The sequence below is a fragment of the Nicotiana tabacum genome, chromosome 10 (assembly GCF_000715075.1).
Source record: "Nicotiana tabacum cultivar K326 chromosome 10, ASM71507v2, whole genome shotgun sequence".
Lineage (NCBI taxonomy): Eukaryota > Viridiplantae > Streptophyta > Magnoliopsida > Solanales > Solanaceae > Nicotiana > Nicotiana tabacum.
Window position 1 is genome coordinate 95,886,769 of NC_134089.1, and position 22,502 is coordinate 95,909,270.

Below are 22,502 nucleotides of genomic sequence, written 5' to 3' on the forward strand. Positions count from 1 at the left end.
CGTTGCAAATATAATCCGGTTTATAAGTCCGGAGTCGAATCCCACAGAGAACTAAGTCTTAGCTACAACTGTTCAATATTGCTAGGAAGACAAGCTCTAACAATTCCTAAGTTATAAATATTAAGATTCTTATATCTAATTAATTAAATAATTAAATTATTAGATTAACAACTAAAGATACTACGGGTTGGAGAGAAGATTAAGGAGGTCTAGAGTTAAGATTTCCCCAATTGTCGGAATCATTCCCTTTATGTCTTCTATAATTTCGCCTAAGTATTCTCTACCGATCATGATCACTTTGCATGTTGTAATTCTCTCCCGAGTAATCACAACAATTTACTAAACGCACTCTCCCGAGCTACATCAGCTGGCTTTTAATACATCTCACTTCAGATCGCACCCAAGGCTTCGTTATCCCTAATCCCGCCTTTAAACCCTCGGTTATAAATCCCTCTTATACTTTGGGAGTGGTGTTGTTCAACAATCACCTAAATATGCACACTCTCCCGAGTTATGCACACTAAATAGGCACAGCTAATTGAGGATCCTATCAATTAACTACAACAAACACGTAGTTGAACAAATAAAGATTAAACTGGCAAACTATATTAACATAATCAAGAAGTTCATCCTTCAATAGGTTCCATCAAAACCTTAGACAAAGGATTTAGTTACTCATGACAATGGGTAAATAAACTATGAAAATATTCATGATCAAAACTGCAAGAAAAATAAAGAGAAGAAGAAAATATGATGTTTTGGGTGATCTCTCGCACTTGTTTTTCTTGCCAAAGTACTCTCTAAAACATTACATGCCTCCCTTGGGCGAGTTCTATTGTTTAATATAGGGTTTTGGGCTAAAAATCCCGTGTTTTGCACTTTGGTCCCTAAAATTTACGCGTCCTGCCGCGGTCCTACCGCGGTTACGCCAGGACCACGGCCAGAGTGGCCTTCAGAATCTGCAATAGTGTTCTGCCGCGGTCCTACCGCGGTTACGGTTTCGACCGCATTTGTTCACCTTGTTCCGTTTGGAATTTGGAAAAACGTAAAACATGAAAGTTGTAGCCATTTGAGTTAGATTTCCAACCATATATTGTGGAGCCCAAATGGAGTTTTGAGCAAAAAGTTATGTGCATTTTACTAGATAGTGCGCAATATGCCTACTCGAGTCTTCTTTTTGTTGTTTTATCATCCGTTGATCCCCGAATACGATCCCGGCTTAATTTCTTGGGCTTTTACTCAGACTTCAAAGCTCCAAATCACTTGAATTCATTCCATAACATCTATATAGCTCGGAATCACTCCTACAAAGCATAAAACATACCATTAGTGCAAAACACTAGCAACTAAAGCGCAAACTCAACTAAAGTGCAGTAAATTAGAGTGTAATAATCGACTAAAATACGTAATTATAGCCTATCATCAATATAATATATAAACTATGTGATTACGCGATTATTGAAGAAGGTGACATTCATTGCCCTAATAACTTTTTATGTTACTAGTTCTGACTTTTGTTGAATATTAAAAGTAATACGAAACATTAAAAGCTCTTGCGCCAATTATGATGCCCCTTTCGGATGTTGTTATATGTTGAGTTAAAATTATCTTGGCCGATTACATAGGGAGGACTAGCTTTATACTCCTTTATTTCACTTAAGTTTAGCAGTGGCGGAGGCAGGATTTCGTTAAGGGGATACAAAAAAGAAAAAAAGTTAAGAAGATTGTAGCTAGTGGAATTTGAACCAATGATCTTACTAAGATTTTGAACCCCTCTGACCATTAAGCTATGATTTTGGGTTGTGTTAAGGGGATTCAAAATATAATATATAGAGGTAAAAAAATAAATCTTGTCTTATATATATAATGTAATTTTTCGGCGAAGGCTGAAGGGGGTTCGACCCTGAAGTTTAGTATGTATACAAATGACACAAAAAATAGTTGTAAAATATAAAATTTGGACGATAATTGGTTAGGTAGAAACACCTTTCAATGTGTCTCTGTTTCAAAAGCCTATGCAACCCAACTACTATAAATTACGAAAAATATCTTTGTCAAATATAAGTCAAGCAACTGCAACGGTATGCAAGCGCATCTGGTGTAGTGGTATCATAGTACCCTCCACCGGGGTTCGATTCCCCGGATGCGCAGTTATTTTATTTTGAATCGACGCACTTATCACATATTTTTGCACCTGCAAGTGGTGGGCATAAAGTGAAGATTTGAATAGATGTCACTTGATGGTATCACAATGACTACACTTTCTGTTATTTTTGTCATACGTTTTAATTTACATGACTAATTCTTAACGCAATGATTAGCATAAATAATTCGCCCTAAATACTCCCGAGTTAAGTTTCTTTGATAAAACAGTAATATTACTGTATACCGCATAGCATTGCATTTCCCCCGCTACTTTTGCTAATGCTTGAACTAGTTTTTTTTCCATTTCTTATCAAAAGTGACTTGAAGTTTACAAAACAAATAAAAAACAGACATTTGGATTTTTAATGTATTATGCCAATAATATGAAAACTTCCTTTGAGAATGAGAGTTTTTATGATATATTTTCTATAACAATGCTCCCCAAAAAATTGTACCCAAAAATAAAAAAGAAGAGAAACCAAATGGGCGCCATCCAAGTGTAGGAAGTAGGATTTGTCAAATGGAGTACAGAATTTGGGGTCACGTGACGAAAGCGTGCTTCCCATCATTACTACTGAAGGCGTTACTATACGCGCACACACCGACTCGGATGTTGCCGGTTTCAGGCTTCTCTGTGATAACCAACCTTCGCCGCTAACGAAGGCACTCGGTTCGTTTGTCGGGTCAAATATCCAATATGATCGCTAGTGAGCTCCCCCTTTCACTCTCTTCTCTGTTTTCTTTTTGGGTTATGGCTTCTGGGGTTGTTGATGCTACTATCGAATTGCATATAGCTTATATTCGTCTTTTATTTTCTATTCTTTATTCCATTTTTTAAGTAAAGGTGGCTCTTTTCTTTAGCTTTTTCAGTTGCCGCTGTTGATTTTGGATTTCTTCTTGGTTTCTTCAAATACATTTGATCTTTCGTTGGCAAGGTGTATTAGACGACTGAGTTTAGTCAGCTCTGTAGTCTGTAGCCAAATGACATGTTATGATTCTCAAAAGTTTGTGACGATTCCCATGGAGAAGAGACTCTATTCCTTTGGCGAGAAATAAAAATAGGGATGAGTCTTACACTGCTCTAGACCATTTGATCATTTAAGGAGACCAATGTGGGACTTTTACACTGCCACACACCCAGCTCGGGATATCTGGAGCGTGAACAACATAACATGAGAGTCCAACATTGAGTAAACTAAAAATAGGGATGAGTCTGGCTCTAATAACATGTAAAGAAGAAAATGAACCTTGGGTCCAACTCAACCTTAAAAATTACTAGTTCATTAGTTGAGGATTATCCAAGACATATATAAGGTGACAACAACTCATTCCCTTCATCAATGTGAGAGTTTAACAGATCTCTTCATGTAAGGTACTTGCAAGTACAAGTTGCAACACTAGTGTGGAAGAAAATTAAGGTTGTTAAATAGGACTAGACTAAAGAGGGGATGAACTTTTAAGAAAGTGTGCAAGTGAAAGTTGTATGTAAATACTTGGATGTAAGATGAAAAACAAAAATAAACTGTATGGAATAAAATTGACCAAAAAAGGATAACAAGGGTTGTGGATGTGTTGTGTTGGATGGATGATGTCCTATTGTAAATGTTGTTGATAACTGATCAGTTTATATATTTATAGAGTTAGAGATGGAAATTAGCTATCCTAACAATTTGTACACATTCTTCTAGACGAGTTCGTTATGTCTGCATTAGTAGATTATGCCCCCATGTTGTGGCGATAATTGATAGTTTGCTCAGCTGACTTTCCTGTATTTTAAGGATCGCATCAAGTGACTGGTTTGTTCCTTTGTCTCTCAGTACATGGGAAGTTAGTTACTAACTAGATCCTTTGCTTATAAGTTTCTCTGGTCAAATGTGTTAGCTTTTCCCATGGTAACTTGGATCTTGATTGATTCTCTGGCCTAACTCCTTGGACTTAGTTCAGTCTAGGTGTGATCAAATTCATGCTAATCTAGTTGACTCAGACTCATCTTAAGCTTAACCTGTCATAATGAAGACTCAAAATCATTATCTGGTTGATTGGTTGACATGAGTTCAAAGCTTTTGTCTTCAACTCAGTTGAATTGGTCTGCGTCTTGGCTGAACTGGTGTTCGTCTCAGTTGAAGTAGTCCTTGGATTGAATGAGCTACCCCTAGGCTCGGCCAAGCTACTCAGCTCAGCTAAACTAGCTTCCGATTCGGCTGAACTGGTTTTCAGCTGATCCAATCCAAATTTTGGTGTTACAGATCTTATGCCCATTATATTGCCTTCCCCTACCTTGTCCCAAATATGGCCAAGTGGGATTCTTCTATTGTTGATATTAATATATTATCACATATCAACCGTACTGTTTCCTTCATCTGTTGGAGAAGGGGTCTATTTCATTGGAACGTCGTGATTCACTAGTGAGAACTTCTAATTCATTAGGTTGATATTGATTCTTCTGGTTTCTCATTTAAGATAGGATTTGGATGTCATTACAAACTTGTAAATACTTTGATTGTTGGACAGCGAAGTAAATCATTGATGACGTTAGAGACCCAAGTCTTCTTTGGTTTGGTTTCCACACATCAGCTAACGAAAATTTTATGCTTCAACTTCCATTTATGTTCTTCCTTTCTACTTCTTTACTGCTATGTTCGACCTAATAACTGCCTTTTTGCCGGTCCAGGGCGTAGGTGGCACACAGTTAACCGCTTCAAACGGCAAAATGCTTTGGAAGTGCATAACATTGATAACATAGAAGATAAGATCAGCAATTTACCTGATTCCATTCTTCATCACATTCTTTCATATCTTCCTACCAGGGATGTTGTAGGGACATGTATACTATCAACAAGGTGGAAGAATCTTTGGACTTGTGTTGAAAACATTGACTTTGATGACTCATTGCTCTACTCAAGTGGGATTTTTGGTTATCCTGTGAACGTCACTTGTTTCATGCACTTTGTCCAGAGAGTTCTTCAACTTCGAGAAGAATCCGACATAAAAAAGTTTCGCCTTTCCTGCCGTGTTTGCTTCAGTGCCTCTCATGTTTGTTTATGGATTTTAGCTGCTATTAGGCATAATGTTAAAGAGCTTGATCTTTGCCTTTTTGTAGAAGAGCCTTTTATGTTGCCTCAATGTGTTTTCAGTAGCAAGACGCTTACTTCTCTAAAACTTGAAATGAATTGTGTTCTTGAACTACCTGCTAGTACCTTTTTTCCTTTCCTTAGAACGTTGCACCTATGTCTTGTCACATTTCGGGATGATAGCTCAACCCAGAGGCTGTTTTCTGGTTGCCCTATGCTTCGAGAGTTGGCTATATTAGATTGTGAATGGATGAACTTGAAGCATGTCGCAATTTCAATCTCTACATTGAAGAGTTTGACAATTGATGATTTGCCTTTCTTTGGCTCCACTGACGATCTAAATGGCTGCGAAATCAAGATTGATGCAGCAAGTCTTAGTTTCCTAAAGTACAGTGGTTATCTATCAAATGAGATATATTTGTATAATCTATCCCCCTCAGTGTATGCATCTATTCACATCCCAATTCTCTATGAGAAGCGAAATCAAATTGCTTTTCGTGCTGTTAAGCTCTTTAGAGGGCTACACAAAATTAACGCTGCGAGAATATCTAGCAGGGCTATTGAGGTAATTATTAACAGGACGGAATTAGCTACAGAACATGACAGTCTAGAATGTTGAATGTCTAAATATGCGGCACTGATTTTTTTTTCTTTTCCTTTTCTGTGATCCCACTTGTTGCTTGGCAAGTCTCTCTTCATCGCAGACATAGAGAAAGACCGACTTCCAGTATTTTATAACTTGATGCATTTGGAGTTGAGTATGGAACTTGAAAATCATACGATTGGACCATTGAAGGAACTGCTCCAATGTCTGCCAAAGTTGCAATCACTTCATTTTTCTGAGGTAGAAATACTTTGCCATTATGGACTTATTTATAAATTCTTTTCAAGTCATATGAATTATTTTTTATTTTTCATTTTTCTTTCCTTTCAGGGATTTGCCCCCTGCATGCGCCTTTGTGAAGATGACTGGAACTTGGGATCTGTACCATCCTGTTTCTTGTCTAGTCTCAAGACAGTGACATACACCAATTTTCATGGTAATGATACAGAAATTTCTTTTTTAAGAAATTTGGTGAACAATGCAATAGTTTTGGAGAAGCTGAACATAGTGTGTTCAAAGATACGTTTCGGGGATCCAAAGAAGCAAAAGGAAGTTAAAGTTCAACTGCAAAGTCTTCAGAGGGGATCAGTTTCTTGTGCTATCAAGTTTATGTAAAACCTCAAAGAGCCTTTACCTGTGAGTTCTTTTTCCATCAAGAAGCTTCACAGCTTTTCCTTGCCATTTTGCTTTTTCATGCAGAGCTGTGGTTTTTTTTAATCCCTTCTGCTTTGATTCATCAATCTATTTTCTAGCTAAATATCTGAATCAGAGCGCTCAGCATAAGTAATGAGTTTAAAATCTCGGATTCTTCCCTTTGAGTTTTACCAAGATAGGAATGATGAATGCTTAGTTTCTTGTCATTTTCAGAAGGTCAGTTTTCCATGGACTATTCATGAGTTAACTTGCAAGGGGTTAGTTATAAGTAGGGAAAACAAGAGGAAGGGTTATGCATGTTCCAGAATATCATAGAGGTGCATCTATCCCGGAGTTAATTTAACTTTTCTGTGACAAAGTAGCTAGTGCTTGAAAATAACATAGAAGTACACATGCTTTCCTGTTAATCTACATTTCAAAGTTCATTTTACACTGCTTATGTTAGTTGCTATCCAGGTCAAAATAAGATCACTCTTCATCCCTAATTTTGTGAATCTATTGGTCGCCAAATGAAAATATGACTCTTTATATAGTATATAAAGATTTGCACGTGCTTTGGTCTGTGAATCTATTGGTCGCCAGATGAAAATATGACTCTTTATATAAGTATATAAAGATTTGCACGTGCTTGCACCAAAAGCTCACCGTGTTAATAGAGTTAGGTTTGACTGGACAATTTATTCAGAGTTTCAGACCTAATTGTTCTATCTTTCGACAGCTTTAATTGAACTTCTGCACATAAGACTCTATTAAATTGGATTACTATTATAAATAGATAAATGGGAGCTGTAATTGCTTATTGAATATCTGGTTTCTGTAGTTAGGATGCACATTCAGGGGATTTCTTATTTAAAAGAACACTGTTGCTAAGAAATTGTTGAACTAGAACCTGTTTGGACTTTTACGACTGGAAACATCAAGGAATTTCTTCTTTCCTCAAGTAGTTAAAGGCAAGAGTAATTGCAATATGAAATTCTCCTTTTGGGGCCTGTTGAAATTTGATTTTTCTTCTCTTTCAGCTAGCCAAAAGAATTTGTCAATTTAAATTTAACTTGTACTTTGACGAATTTCATGTTACACTTAAAATTCTTAATGTAGTAAGTAACATCACCTATTTTGATATCAAACTCACGCTTGCTCTGCAAGATCAAGGTGGTTTGCCTTTTGATCTTTCATATGTTTTGAAAGATCTTGTGCTCCTTTACTATTAAAACTGTTGACAGTTTGATCATCTGATGGCATCTTCTTTCTGACACTTGGTAGTGCTGCAGTATTGCATTCAAAAGCCATTGACTTAAGAAACACATTCATGTTATTGTGTGTAAAGTGTAAACCTGATAGTAACATTTTTATGCTTTATTCAGTTTATTGTAGGTGTATGTGATGCAGTTTTCTACAAGCAGTTAGTTTGCAAGCATTTGTTGCGGCTCTTGCAGATCGCTGACTATGATCTTTTGATTTCTATTATGAGTGCAACACCATGCTTTAGTATGCTTGTCCTACTTCATACATCAGTTATTGTTTTTGGTAATGCCGTCTCCAGGTTCATGTAAATCAGTTGGAACTTCTTTTGGCACCTAGGTCACAAATCTTTAAGGTCTTTCTGGAGTAGTGGAATCTGACTACTGGAACAGGTAAACATTTAGCTTAGCTAAGGAACCTTTGCCTCTTTTGTCTTTTATTTTGTGGGGATTGGCCTAGATGCTAGGATGATGATTTTGTGATTGTTTTCTTTATTCAGAAAGAATCAAACATTGTAAATCTACTATAGTTGATATCTGACTTAGTCATGTGAACAGTAAGGATAGGGGAATTATTGTATCATAGTTTGGTTTTTGGGAAAGAAAGTTACACCTGGATTGATCAAGTTCCTATGTCTGCTATTTTGTGTGTTTTAACATTTCAAACTTTTGCATTATGTTCTGTTTCATAATTGAAGAAATTGAGTTTTTTTTCAAGGGGATACTCTTCTGATGCGCCCTCTTTACAGGCATGTCAGAATATTAAAAATATAAATATAAAATATAGTAGAATATAAGAGAAAGTGAGTATTCATAGGGGACTCATCTCTCTACTTTTCGTTGGTCCATCTTCTTAGTACTTGGTAGGTATTTAGACCTTAGATAATGCTAATTTCTAGTAGGAAATGTATTTAGACCTTAGATATTGCTAATTTGTAGTATGAGATGTGTTGCCTTTCTACATAGTCACTAATATCTTTTGCCTAATGCTAGGTGATTTCTTTTTATTCCTCTAATCCTTGGAGGGCAGAGTTATCCAAAACCTGTTCCGATAGAAGACAGTAAGTATCTAATGGAATAATCGAGGTGCGTGAAAACTAGACATACACCACTATTTTAGAAATGAGTAAATACTGCTTTTGGTGGTTGCGTTGGGAAAGGAAGAAAAAGTATAAAGAAAGAGGAATCCAATAATGCTTCAAAAACATTTTTTTTCCTTCTTGACTTATACCTGCAGTGGAGGGTTGTTATTATAGTATACAATTGTCGTGCCATGAAAATGTCTTTTTATTCCAAGAAAAAGCCACTTAAGAATTAGTGTCCCCAATAGAGAGAACCAGACAGGGGACCTGCAAAAGTTCTCCGTCTGAGTGCGTTGTTTTGATAAGAGGTACATTTATTAATATGACACAGCATTTACATAATCTAGCAGGAATATGCCATTTCAGAAAACCCTTTTTTATTATAAGGGAAGGTCAAACTTTTGCACTGATAATTATAATTAATTAGGACTATGATTCTTTATGTCCTTATCAAGAGCAGTTTATGCCCTGAATCCAGTGCTGCTTGTGATTATCATTGTTATTATAAAAGAATGAGACTATTCTTTTTATTGATATAACACTAATTATAATAATGGAAATGATGCAAACTTAAATAAATCAACTCCACCGAACACCTGGTGTGGCCCCTTTGCCTACGCTTCAAACTTCCTCTGCGAGTAGGTGTGTGGGTAAGTTTGACAGTTACGGGCTGTCCTCTGCGAATAGTAAATATTGTTAGTAAATTTACAGTTTGATGGTATCTGAAAAAAGTTTTTTTTACACGATGTGTGTGTCACGGCTCCTTTTTGCGCGCCTACCCCAAAGGATAAATGTGTGAGGGAGTTTTTCCAATTTAAGTGACAATATTTGAAATGAGATTATTTATTTAATTCAGAGTCGCCACTTGGGAAATGTTTGGCTTTGGGTGTCCCAAGTCACCGGTTTATCTTGAATCCCAAATCGAGGAAATTTTCGACTTTCCAAATGAAGTCTGCGAACCAGAAATTCTAAGTAAGGAATTCTGTTGACCCGAGGGAAGGTGTTAGGCACCCACGGATCCCGTGGTTCTAGCACGGTCGCTTAAATTGTTATAATGGCTAAATATCTGATTTTAATACATGTTATAACTTGTGTGCTTTTATTAAGTTTAAACCGCGTTTATTATTATTTTTTAATAGAATTGCAACGTCGTGAAAATGCATCTCGAACCACGTCGCAATCAATGCACCCGTGGTTGTTAATACACTCCGACTCTGTTGACATTTGGATTTGGGTTGCATAAATGCACACCCATACTTAGGGAAGTAATTTTATTAAAGACGCGCCCTAAGCGATTGGCGTATCGTTATTTTGGGCAAGGCCGTGAAACTTTGCTAAACGGCCCGTCCCGGAGTCTAAGCAACCTTACAAACACGTATAGAGGGCCCCGCAGCTTGTGTATTTTTTTTTGTTTGGCGAGGCTCGTCTCATTTATTTTAAAAGGATAATCTTAAAATGACTACATTTTCTATTTTTGTTCGTCTCAAAAATAAAAGAAGAAAATATATGCTAATTAAATTACATGCTTGGCAAGTTCAGGCATCTTATCAATTATTAGATTACAAAAGATGCTAACGTAAAATTACGATCGAATTTGCTCAAAAGAAAATTGTTTCGTGTCTTATTCTATAATTAAATATTACCAAAAGAAAAATGAAATTATAAATAAAATATGGAATTGACAAACAATATTATCAAAACAAACAAATTATTCTTTAACTAATTTAGACTTCACATTATTAGATGAATTGAACCATTGGAACTAATTATATTTTTTTTTAACTATTTGAAACTGAACCAACCTTGACTACCAATGCATACGAAAGTTGTTAAAACTTAATCGACACTTTGAAAATCTATTACATTTAAAGAAACTCTAACAAGCCTTGTTCGAAATCAACTCATGCATATTAAGTTAATGACCTTAGCCTCACTACATCGAATCAAACTTCAAATACGGCAGACCTACTGATTTTGCGAAATTACTGGCTTAATATCCTACTTTACTAATTTGAGTCAACATTTAACATGCTTATTTTCATATTACCACTACGGGATATGACATTTATAAACTATCTACATAATTTAACATTCTGTCACAAAAATCTACACGCCTAAAACAGTTCCAATTATACAGTCACGTTTCTATTATTCATACAGAATATAAAAACAGAGCTAATATTGGATAAATCTACTTCATTTAACATCTATAGAATTAAAGACAACAAATAGCATCCAAATGTGCAGGTTTGCTGCATAATTCCGTTTCAACATCAACTCAGGTTACATCAAGGTGATTTGAAATATGTACTTGGAATTCAATGTTCAAAGGAAGAAGAAGAAAAAGTCAGCAGGAGCAGTAGCAACAACACAGCAACAGCAGTAATGCGATAGCCCAGGTAACAGATTAAAAACCAGCAGAAAAAATTCCAGCTATAACCAATGGAAACAGTAACAAATAACCCCAGCAAACTCAGGAGCAACCAATTGAAAACCCAGAAATACCAAAAGCAACTGAGTGAACCAATATAGCAAATTCAACTCCAAAACGAATCAGTGAACCAAACAGAAAACAGAGATTGGCTCACAACACTACCAACACAAGTCAAATGAATTCGAAAAATGCACTAGAGTTACTTAGGATCAGTGTTAATGTGTTTGGATCAGGAAAATGAAATCAATGAAGCAATGGGGTTTTCAACTCTCAAATTCTTTTTTTTTAATTCTGACCTCTTAGATTTTAAAAACCAGTCCCCTCTTATTTTTCGGAATCCTTATCTTCTCCCCCCAGAAATCTTCTTCAAAATGTGTCAAATGACTCTATTTATAACAAGACCCTTGTCTTGAACCACTAACCCGAAAATATTTCCCCATGCCTACATGCTTTGTCCCCCACTACATTAAACAAAAGGATTATTCCCCACTATCTTGTGTCTTGTCCCCCATTATATTAAACAAATATATCACCTCCCTACTAACTTATGTCTTGTCCCCCACCATGTACTATTTTAATATTATTAATGCCTAGTGGACGGAGCACTCAAAATAAATAATTGTTCAAATTTTCAATTCCAAAAATACCCTTCTGAAATTACTATTCTACCCCCATCAGCTATAACCAATTCCTAATCAAATTTCATCAACAAATTTAAGCTAGAAACTCAGATTATGTCAAATATCATCAAAACAAAGACTAAGGATTCAGGGAACCAAACCATATGATGAACAATAAGGAAACAACTGAAATCATTTTGACTGAACAAATATTTTTAACAACAAACATACTTTCAGATTCAATAACAGTAACAAATTGAACATAACAAACAGGTAGATTCAAATCACTAAACTTCAATAATCAATTGAACTTCAAATTAAATCTAACAACATCATAACAAGGATGAAATGATTCAAACTAAAATGAACACTCGACATTAAATCACTTGACGAACAACTAACAAACTTCAAACAAAAAATGAACACAAATTATCTCTAATACAAACAAAGGTCTAGGTTCGAATTCAAACCAAACCATTGGAACACAAACACAAGAAGAAAAGGAACGGAAGATGAATTCACTGAACGAAAACTAAGAGACAAGAGAATGGAAACCTACTAGTTTGAAGCCCGGATTCGAACGGAACCTTGACGCGCTAGTTGACTGGAGTTAGAAGCAGAATGATGGGGGTCACTGGTTGGTCGTTTGGAGGTTGACGACGGGTAGATGAAGCAGTGGGGGCTGGTTCGTTTGTTTGACAAGAAGAAGAACGAAGCAGAAGCAGCAACGCTGCCCAACTGGTGGCGGGCGATGGAGGCGGCGATGCTCGTTTGGACGTGACGATCAAGCTGTGGTCGTTCATGGCTGGAGGTGAAGGACAACTGTGAAAGCTGTGGGTTGTTGGTGGTCGTCACTGGTCGACGAAGAAGGCATCTATGGGAGCTCGAGCTCGACAACGAAGACGAAGCTCGATGGAGCTCGACGACGAAGACGAAGCTCGATGAAGGGGTGGTGCTGGGGCTGTTTGAGGCGATGTGGCTGGAGCTCGAAGTAGTGGCAGCCATGGTCGTCGAGCAAGCAGTGGCAGCCATGGCGATGAGGCAAAGACAAAGCAGTAGGTGGCTGCTTGTGTCGACGACCATGGTTGTGTGTGTGCGTGTGTGTGTCGACGATGAGGGTGGCTGTGTTGTGGGGAAAATGAGGAGGGGGAGGTCGTGGGGAAGCATCCATGGGAGGGGTTGTTTGAGTTTTGGAGAGGATGAAGAGAGGGGGGCGGGTGGTTTGTTAGGTTTAGGGTTAGAAAGAATAAAAAATGAAAAAGAAAGGGGGTTGGGTCTTTGGGGTTATGGACTGGGTCGACCCGGGTTGAAATGGACCGGGTCGTAGGGAAAGGTTGGGTATCTTTGGGTCTGTGGTTTAAAATTGAAGAAAAGGCCCAATCCGATATTCGTGTATTTTTGTTCTTTTCTATTTATTTAATTTCCTAATTAATAAAGCTAAAAAAAATGCTAAGATTAAATTATAAAACCCTAACGTGCTCAAAAAAACTACTAATTAGCTCCTAATAACAATTATCGTACATTTAAATAGCAATTAACGATAAAATCACACAGTTTGGACGTTAAATGCTAAAAATACAACGTACATTATTTTTATGATTTTTTATTTTGTAAAACAAACTTAAATAAATATTAAATGCAAATGGGCATATTTTTATGTTTTTTATTAATTTAACAAATAAACATCCACAGACAAAATACAAATAATTATCCAAAAATGCCACGAAAATTCAAAAAATTGCACACAAAGGAAAATTATTTTGTTTTGAATTTTTGGGAGTAATTCTCATATAGGGCAAAAATCACGTGCTCACAGCTGCCCCTCTTTGCGCGGAAACACGTAGGGTTTTCGTGCAAAGATAAAGTGAGCAGATACGAGCGATTTTTGCCCGTTCGGGTACTTCGTGTGAAGCATCTTTTGAAAGATTTAACCGAACCTCTGCTTCGAAGGTTTCTTACATATCCCTGGCTAAAAGGGAATCAAGTTAATATAGTTTGGGGAGTTTTGGTAGCTGGGACTACCATGACGCTGCGACTTTACTGTTACTGCTGTTGCTGCTGCTACTACTGCTCACTGACCTCCTTATTACATTAAAAAGAAAAATCAAAGCTAAGCTAGCTAACTATGCCTATCAACTTCTAGTTACAAGATTCCTATATATAATTCTTTCGCAACTTGATCTTGAGTCTTAGCTGATTCTGCTTGTAGACTTCGATCTGAATCTTGATGCTCGCAAGTTGTAGGCGCTTGTTTATTTCTGCAGCATTGAGTGAAGCGGGATTGGCGGAGCTCGTTACTTCAATCAGATTTTGAGCGATACGCACTTTTTCTGTTCCAGTATTTGGGCTCATCTTCTTTTGTTCTTTTCCTCCTTTCTTTTATTCTGGATTGAGACTCACTCCGTAGGTCATCTTGATCCCTGTGCCTCGAGGTCAAACCTGCTCAGACAACAAAACAAACAAACGAACGAAATTTTTCTGCCCCAGTTTCACTAGGAAAATTTCGTGAGTTAATTGCCATAAAAATCTACAGAATTGATGAGGGGATTGGAAACCTCAAGTCTAAAAGACGCAACTCAGGGATTGGAGCCCTAATGTCGGCTAAAGGAAATTTGCTCAACTCAGGGATTGGAGACCTAATGTTGGCTAGAGGAAAATCGCTCAACTTAGGGATTGGAGCCCTAATGTCGGCTAAAAGAAACTTGCTCAACTCAGGGATTGGAGCCCTAACGTCGGCTAAAAGAAACTTGTTCAACCCAGGGATTGGAGCCCTAATGTCGGCTAAAGGAAACTTGCTCAACTCAGGGATTGGAGCCCTAATGTCGGCTAAAGGAAACTTGCTCAACTCAGGAATTGGAGCCCTAATGTCGGCTAAAAGAAAATCGCTCAACTCAGGGATTGGAGCCCTAATGTCGGCTAAAAGAAAATCGCTCAACTCAGGGATTGGAGCCCTAATGTCGGCTAAAGGAAAATTGCTCAACTCAGGGATTGGAGCCCTAATGTCGGCTAAAGGAAAATCGCTCAACTCAGGGATTGGAGCCCTAATGTCGGCTAAAGGAAAATTGCTCAACTCAGGGATTGGAGCTCTAATGTCGTCTAAAAGAAAATTGCTCAACTCAGGGATTGGAGCCCTAATGTCAGCTAAAAGAAACTTGCTCAACTCAGGGATTGGAGCCCTAATGTCGGCTAAAAGAAACTTGCTCAACTCAGGGATTGGATCCCTAATGTCGGCTAAAGGAAAATTGCTCAACTCAGGGATTGGAGCCCTAATGTCGGCTAAAAGAAAATCGCTCAACTCAGGGATTGGAGCCCTAATGTCGGCTAAAGGAAAATTGCTCAACTCAGGGATTGGAGCCCTAATGTCGGCTAAAGGAAACTAGGGAATGGAGGCCCTATGTCTAAAATCTCAACTCAGGGATTGAAGCCCTAATGTTGGCAAAGGTGACTAGGGAATGGAGGCCCTATGTCTAAAATCTCAACTCAGGGATTGGAGCCCTAATGTTGGCAAAAGGCGACTAGGGAATGGAGACCCTATGTCTGAAATCTCAACTCAGGAATTGGAGCTCTAATGTTGGCAAAAATAGGTTGATATTGGGGATTCTAAACTAACCCCCTTTTTTGGAACTTTCTTCTTATTTTTCGTTTTTTTTAAAATTATTTTTTGTTCAGTAAAAATGCAGAAAAGAATTTGGAGGAAACTTCCCTTTTGGGTTGATTCCTTGTTGCATAGTTGTTTCTTGCACTTGTGCATTTCTTTTCCCTTTTGGTTGCTCCTGCTTCTTGCACGGTTGCTTTGGATTGCACCTGTTTCAATTTTCCAAACAAAGAACAATTGTCAGTTTGAAAATGGTGGTTGGTTCGGTGACCTTGATCATTCCAGTTGCTTGGTCCCAGCCTCATTCCTATTGAGAAACTTCGCCATTGATTGGCTTCAGAGGCGACCCCCTTTGCAAACTGATAAGACTCAGATTTCACGATTTCATGATGACTCGCCCGTGTAAGGCTTTGGTTCTCATTCCGCTTTCCAGACCTTTGCCTTTGACTTTCTTCTCTTTTTTTTTTCTTTTTTTTGTTTTCAATGCCTTTACTTTGGAGGTAATCAAACATCATGATCAGTCGGGATTGGACTGACGCACCACTGAGGCTGGGTATTTTCTTTACCTCTTTCCAGACGGAGCTCTGTGAAACCGGTCCTGCCACCTTTTCTTTCTAACACATTTTGGAATTTAGGGTTAAGCCGAAAGGGATTCAAGGAAAGTTAAACAAAGAGCAAAAAAAAAACGAATTTAAAAGAGAAGCGTCCTTTTCGGGGGAAAAGAAGGACTTATCTGAAGTGCATGCTGGCTTCAAACTGACATGACATGCTTTTTGGACTGGATGCCCGAACCTCACGAACTTGCATTTCCTCATGAACCAAAACGGATCTATGTTTCCCAACCAGGGAACCTTGCCAGAACTTCTATGGTGAAATCATATTTTCGGCCGACAGCACCCTTTGCGGGTTTTCGCTAGTCGACCTCTCTCATTTCTCTTCTCACCATCACCCGATAGTACCTTTTGTGGGTTTTCACTAAACGGACTCTCTCATTCTTGGTTTCTCTACTCTCGTCGCCTCATGGTGCCCGAAGGTTTTCACCGACAAGACTCTCTCATTTTATTTCTCTCAATTTTAGAATGCATCAGCTTCCAACCATGATATTTCTTGGTTTCCCCCGCCTTTGGCAATTGATCCGAAGGACTTGTACTTGATTTTTGGTAAAAAGAATTGTGGATGAAATTACAACTTCGGAGCCATTTGGTGTGCTCGTGGTTGAACCATTATAACATCTGCCCCAGTTTCAACTTCAGGGAAAATTGGATTTTTGTTTTGGTGTGACTGAACCCCAGAGAAAGACTGCCTACGTATCCTTTTGGAATCAAGTCAGACGTAGTTCAGGCAAATCATTTTATTTTTTCTTCTGTTTTTTTTATTCGCTTTGTTTTTCACTTTCTTCTTCCCTTCCGTTTCCTTTTTTTTTTCATTTTCATTGTCTTTTCTTCCCCCTTTTTTTGTATATATATTTTCTTATTTTTCCAATTTCTTTCTTCTTCTTTTTTTTCATTTTTCTTTTTCATTTCAATTTCTTTTTTTTTCATTTTATTTTTCAATAATACTTTCATGTTCCAAAGAGGGTAATCAAAGAAGAGTAACCAGCTCAAATGGGTTTGCAAAGGGTTGATAGTGTTTGGATAGCGAGAATGAAAACCTTCGTCATCTCAACCGAAAAATATTAGAACTATATGTAGGATCCAACATAGTACCTTTTGACTGCATTTGCATTGACAGTTATTTCAAGGGCATTTCCTTCGATGTGTCCCAAGTACAACGTACTTTTTTGGCAATACTCTTGTTACAATGTATGGACCTTTTCAATCTAGAACAAATTTTCCTTCAGATGTTCCAACTCTTTGTCTTATTTCCTTAAACTTTATCTTCATTGCGATCTAATCATTGATTCATTATTTCGAGGTTTGACAGCTTTCAGGATCTGGGCATGAAGTCTGCAAGTATGTCGTGTTATTGAAATCTGCATTTAAGAGAATTGAAAAGAGAATAAGAAAGAAAAATGACAAGATTAACATTCCTAGACAATGAAATATTAATTTCATTTATTTATTTTTTTGATTTTGATTGAATATTTTTTGAATTTTTTGAAGATAGAAGGGTTTATACAAGAAAGTAAGACAATAAAGTAAAACATCTGGATCACACCCTGAGATAATCTGGATGCAGAAAGGATAGCAAGACTGGCTACTAAGACTCCCGTCTGATGGGGAACTTTCATGTTTGGCAACCATTTTATGGCTTTTCTTCTATCTCGGCAATGGTTGTAATGACCTTCAGTGCCGGATCAAATTCCTCATCTTCACAAATCATTCCGACTATTGGTCTGTTGTTGTGGGCGGGCAACAGATTGTTGATCACATCAGGAGCTTCTTCATCCCGAAAAACGATTCTTTCAGCTTCAATCGAATCTTCAACTGCCCTTTTGAGGATCCAACGGTCCTTTGTACTGTGCCTCACTGCTCCAGAGTGGTATTCACATATAGTGTCAGCTCAGTGCGGTGGGGACTCGGGGTTCAGCCGAATTTGGTCCACTGGCTGCAATAGATCTAGCCTAATCAGCTTTTGGAACAAGCTTGAATACGATTCACCAATAGGGGTGAGCTGATTCTTTCTGAAAGGCTCTCTTGGGCGAGGATTGTACCGGGGAACATCTGATTGAGGATTGTATGGAGCTTGGTAAGGATGGACATTTCTGGGAAGTGGAGCTCAGTTTTGTGGATAATATTGTGGTCGCGTGTAAGGTTGCGCATTCATCAACGCATACCAACAAAACCAATCACCTGAACAGAACCTGGCTAATTTAATCACACACACAACCTTGTTAGTTTTGTGGCATTTAACATATGGGAAATCGCATGTTGGGATGCAATGCACCTAAACAGTTAAATGTTTCTACCATGTGTTTGAACGGGTTGCATGTTTTATCCCGGCCTTAACTAGCCCTTTTCACTATGTACCTCTTCTCTTTTATTCCTGTCTCTCTTTAACCACTCTTGATCTTGTTTTTGCCGCTCTTTTTTTTGTTTTTGGCACTTTTTTAAAAAAAAATCTCTCTTTCTTTTTCATTTTTTACTCAATTATTTTATGGCTATAATCGAATCCGATGGGGATTGCCTACGTATCATGACCCCGCATGAATCAGATCTTGCATAGTTCGGGAGGTCGTGAATGGAGTAAGTAAACTAACTCTTTTTTTTCTTTTTTGGATTTTTTTAAACAAAAAATGCTTTAAAAGAATAAAGGATTTTTTTGGATTTTTGTTTCTTTTTGGATTTTTCTAAAAAAATGCTTTAAAAGAAGAAAAGGATATTTTTTTGGATTTTTGAATTTGACTCTATTTTTATTTTTTGAAAGAAAGACTTCTAAAAATTCCTTTTCTTTTGATTGGAACTTTGAGAATTTTAGAAGTAAAAAAGAAAATATTTTTGTTTGAATTTTTATTTGTTCTCTCTTTTTCTAAATAAGAAAGAAAATATTTTCTTTGGATTTTGGCTGTCGCCTCTTAATTTTCGAAAGAGGCACTTTTAAGAAAATATTTTGGATTTTTGAGTTTTTTATTTATTTACAAAAGCACTTCTAAAGAAAAGCGAAAATATTTTTGGACTCATATTTTCAAAGTTTTTATGGATATTTACAAAATAAAGACAGCTAAAGAGCAATTTTTTGGATTTTTGTTTCTGATATTTTTTTTGGATTTTTTGGAAAAATACTTCAGAATGAAGGAAACCCGTATTTTAGATTTTGATTTTTATTGATTTTTCTTTCTTTTTTGTATGAAAGATATTAGAAAGAAGGAAATCTTTTTTTTTTTTTGAGTTTAAAAACTACTTCTTCTTTTTTAAATTTTTTTTAAGGAAATATCTTCAAAGAAGGGACTGGAAGAAAATATTTTTGGATTTTTTTTTGAAAATTGGGGTTGGAACCGATGAGGTTTGCCTACGTATCTCACATCTGGTGAGAATCAGATGCGTAGTTAGGTCAGATAAAACAAACTTCTTTTGAAAAACAACTCTTTTTCCATTGGCAAACAAAACCATTTTTCATAATTGTTTTTTTTAAAAATTCGGCAGAGTTTCGACACTATTTGGACGTTGATTTTTTTCAAAGCAGGCGATTAACTACCTCTATCTCCCTTTCGTCAAGACATTCAAAAGTCGGTCAGCATGCAAGTCCGCAACAAACAAATGCACAAGTAGCAAGTTGGATGCATCAGGATGGTCTTTTGTCATTTTGGTACATCTGTCCTAGAAAGACCCAACCTCTGTGTTGAGCCTCCAAAGTCAAATGCACATGATGCAAACAAGCGTTCCTACTAGGGATCCGGCATGAAGCTGAGTTATTCTAGGTTCGTAACCTGGGTATTAGTTCTAGACTGTGTACCCGAGCGGACAACTCGAGTCGAGGAGGGGACTACGTACCGGGGACCCGCGAGATCGTCCGGCTTTGTAGCTTGTCCGGCCTCTTTCTTATTTCAGGGTATGACACTAACAGAATAGGAGGTCTCGACCAGCAAGCACATCCCCGTAGATGAGAAGAGGAGGGTTTCAGCACAGTTTATATACAGTTCAGATAATATCAAAACGGTAAAAGGCAACATTTAGCACGTTATGCCCAAACATGTAATAAAGATCAGATAATAAAGCCAAATATAACAATTATTCTAAGCTCGAATTCTTGAACCCTCAACCAGAGATTCTGAGTTCTTTCCCCAGCAGAGTCGCCAGAGCTATCACACCTCCTTTTTGCGCGCCTACCCCAAAGGATAAATGCGTGAGGGAGTTTTTCCAATTTAAGTGACAATATTCGAAATGAGATTATTTATTTAATTCAGAGTCGCCACTTGGGAAATGTTTGACTTTTGGTGTCCCAAGTCACCGGTTTATCTTGAATCCCAAATCGAGGAAAATTTTGACTTTCCAAATGAAGTCTGCGAACCAGAAATTCTAAGTAAGGAATTCTGTTGACCCGAGGGAAGGTGTTAGGCACCCACGGATCCCGTGGTTCTAGCACGGTCGCTTAAATTGTTATAATGGCTAAATATCTGATTTTAATACATGTTATAACTTGTGTGCTTTTATTAAGTTTAAACCGCTTTTATTATTATTTTTTAATAGAATTGCAACGTCATAAAAATGCATCTCGAACCACGTCGCAATCAATGCACCTGTGGTTGTTAATACATTCCGACTCTGTTGACATTTGGATTTGGGTTGCATAAATGCACACCCATACTTAGGGAAGTAATTTTATTAAAGACGCGCCCTAAGCGATTGGCGTATCGTTATTTTGGGCAAGACCGTGAAACTTTGCTAAACGGCCCGTCCCGGAGTCTAAGCAACTTTACAAACACGTATAGAGGGCCCCACAGCTTGTGTATTTTTTTTTGTTTGGCGAGGCTCGTCTCATTTATTTTAAAAGGATAATCTTAAAATGACTACATTTTCTATTTTTGTTCGTCTCAAAAATGAAAGAAGAAAATATATGCTAATTAAATTACATGCTTGGCAAGTTCGGGCCTCTTATCAATTATTAGATTACAAAAGATGCTAACGCAAAATTGCGATCGAATTTGCTCAAAAGAAAATTGTTTCGTGTCTTATTCTATAATTAAACATTACCAAAAGAAAAATGAAATTATAAATAAAATATGGAATTGACAAACAATATTATCAAAACAAACAAATTATTCTTTAACTAATTTAGACTTCACATTATTAGATGAATTGAACCATTGGAACTAATTATATTTTTTTTTAACTATTTGAAACTGAACCAACCTTGACTACCAATGCATACGAAAGTTGTTAAAACTTAATCGACACTTTGAAAATCTATTACATTTAAAGAAACTCTAACAAGCCTTGTTCGAAATCAACTCATGCCTATTAAGTTAATGACCTTAGCTTCACTACATCGAATCAAACTTCAAATACGACAGACCTACTGATTCTACGAAATTACTAGCTTAATAAACTACTTTACTAATTTGAGTCAACATTTAACATGCTCATTTTCAGATTACCACTACGGGATATGACATTTATAAAATATCTACATAATTTAACATTCTGTCACAAAAATCTACACGCCTAAAACAGTTCCAATTAAACAGTCACATTTCTATTATTCATATAGAATATAAAAACAGAGCTAATATTGGATAAATCTACTTCATTTAACATCTATAGAATTAAAGACGATAAATAGCATCCAAATGTGCAGGTTTGCTGCATAATTCCGTTTCAACTTCAACTCAAGTTACATCAAGGTGATTCGAAATATGTACCTGGAATTCAATGTTCAAAGGAAGAAGAAGAAAAAGTCAGCAGGAGCAGTAGCAACAACACAGCAACAGCAGTAATGCGACAGCCCATGTAACAGATTAAAAACCAGCAGAAAAAATTCCAGCTATAACCAATGGAAACAGTAACAAATAACCCCAGCAAACTCAGGAGCAACCAATTGAAAACCCAGAAATACCAAAAGCAACTGAGTGAACCAATATAGCAAATTCAACTCCAAAACGAATCAGTGAACCAAACAGAAAACAGAGATTGGCTCACAACACTACCAACACAAGTCAAATGAATTCGAAAAATGCACTAGAGTTACTTAGGATCAGTGTTAATGTGTTTGGATCAGGAAAATGAAATCAATGAAGCAATGGGGTTTTCAACCATCAAATTCTTTTTTTTTTTAATTCTGACCTCTTAGATTTTAAAAATCAGTCCCCTCTTATTTTTCGGAATCCTTATCTTCTCCCCCCAGAAATCTTCTTCAAAATGTGTCAAATGACTCTATTTATAACAAGACCCTTGTCTTGAACCACTAACCCGAAAATATTTCCCCATGCCTACATGCTTTGTCCCCCACTACATTAAACAAAAGGATTATTCCCCACTATCTTGTGTCTTGTCCCCCATTATATTAAACAAATATATCACCTCCCCACTAACTTATGTCTTGTCCCCCACCATGTACTATTTTAATATTATTAATGCCTAGTGGACGGAGCACTCAAAATAAATAATTGTTTAAATTTTC

General features: G+C 37.0%; 1 protein-coding gene across 6 annotated transcripts; it reads left to right on the forward strand.

The window, feature by feature from the left end:
- The first annotated feature begins 2,480 nt into the window (after nucleotides 1–2,480).
- On the forward strand, nucleotides 2,481–9,167 carry LOC107774541 (F-box protein At4g22280-like). Of its 6 annotated transcripts, none has more exons than XR_012695647.1 (6): nucleotides 2,481–2,852; nucleotides 4,817–5,781; nucleotides 5,905–6,060; nucleotides 6,151–6,256; nucleotides 6,340–6,456; nucleotides 8,018–8,341. XR_012695647.1 is itself a non-coding variant. In XM_016594105.2 (5 exons), exons 1-4 carry the CDS (start codon nucleotides 2,843–2,845, stop codon nucleotides 6,433–6,435), a joined length of 1,416 nt encoding a protein of 471 aa, XP_016449591.1. In that variant the 5' UTR covers nucleotides 2,488–2,842; the 3' UTR covers nucleotides 6,436–6,456; nucleotides 8,018–8,341. The 6 variants fall into 6 exon arrangements, 2 of the variants coding, with proteins under 2 accessions (XP_016449591.1, XP_016449582.1); XR_001645541.2 differs by having other exon boundaries at nucleotides 2,483–2,852; nucleotides 7,839–8,341; XR_012695646.1 differs by adding an exon at nucleotides 8,709–9,167 and having other exon boundaries at nucleotides 2,488–2,852; nucleotides 6,151–6,456; nucleotides 8,018–8,108.
- Nucleotides 9,168–22,502: the final 13,335 nt, after the last annotated feature.

Bases quoted from the DNA above. Each gene is read 5' to 3' on its own strand.
- LOC107774541 (XM_016594105.2), top strand. The intron at 5,782-5,904 runs GTAATTATTAAC...TTGCTTGGCAAG, and splicing joins TATCTAGCAGGGCTATTGAG to TCTCTCTTCATCGCAGACAT. The intron at 6,061-6,150 runs GTAGAAATACTT...CTTTCCTTTCAG, and splicing joins AATCACTTCATTTTTCTGAG to GGATTTGCCCCCTGCATGCG.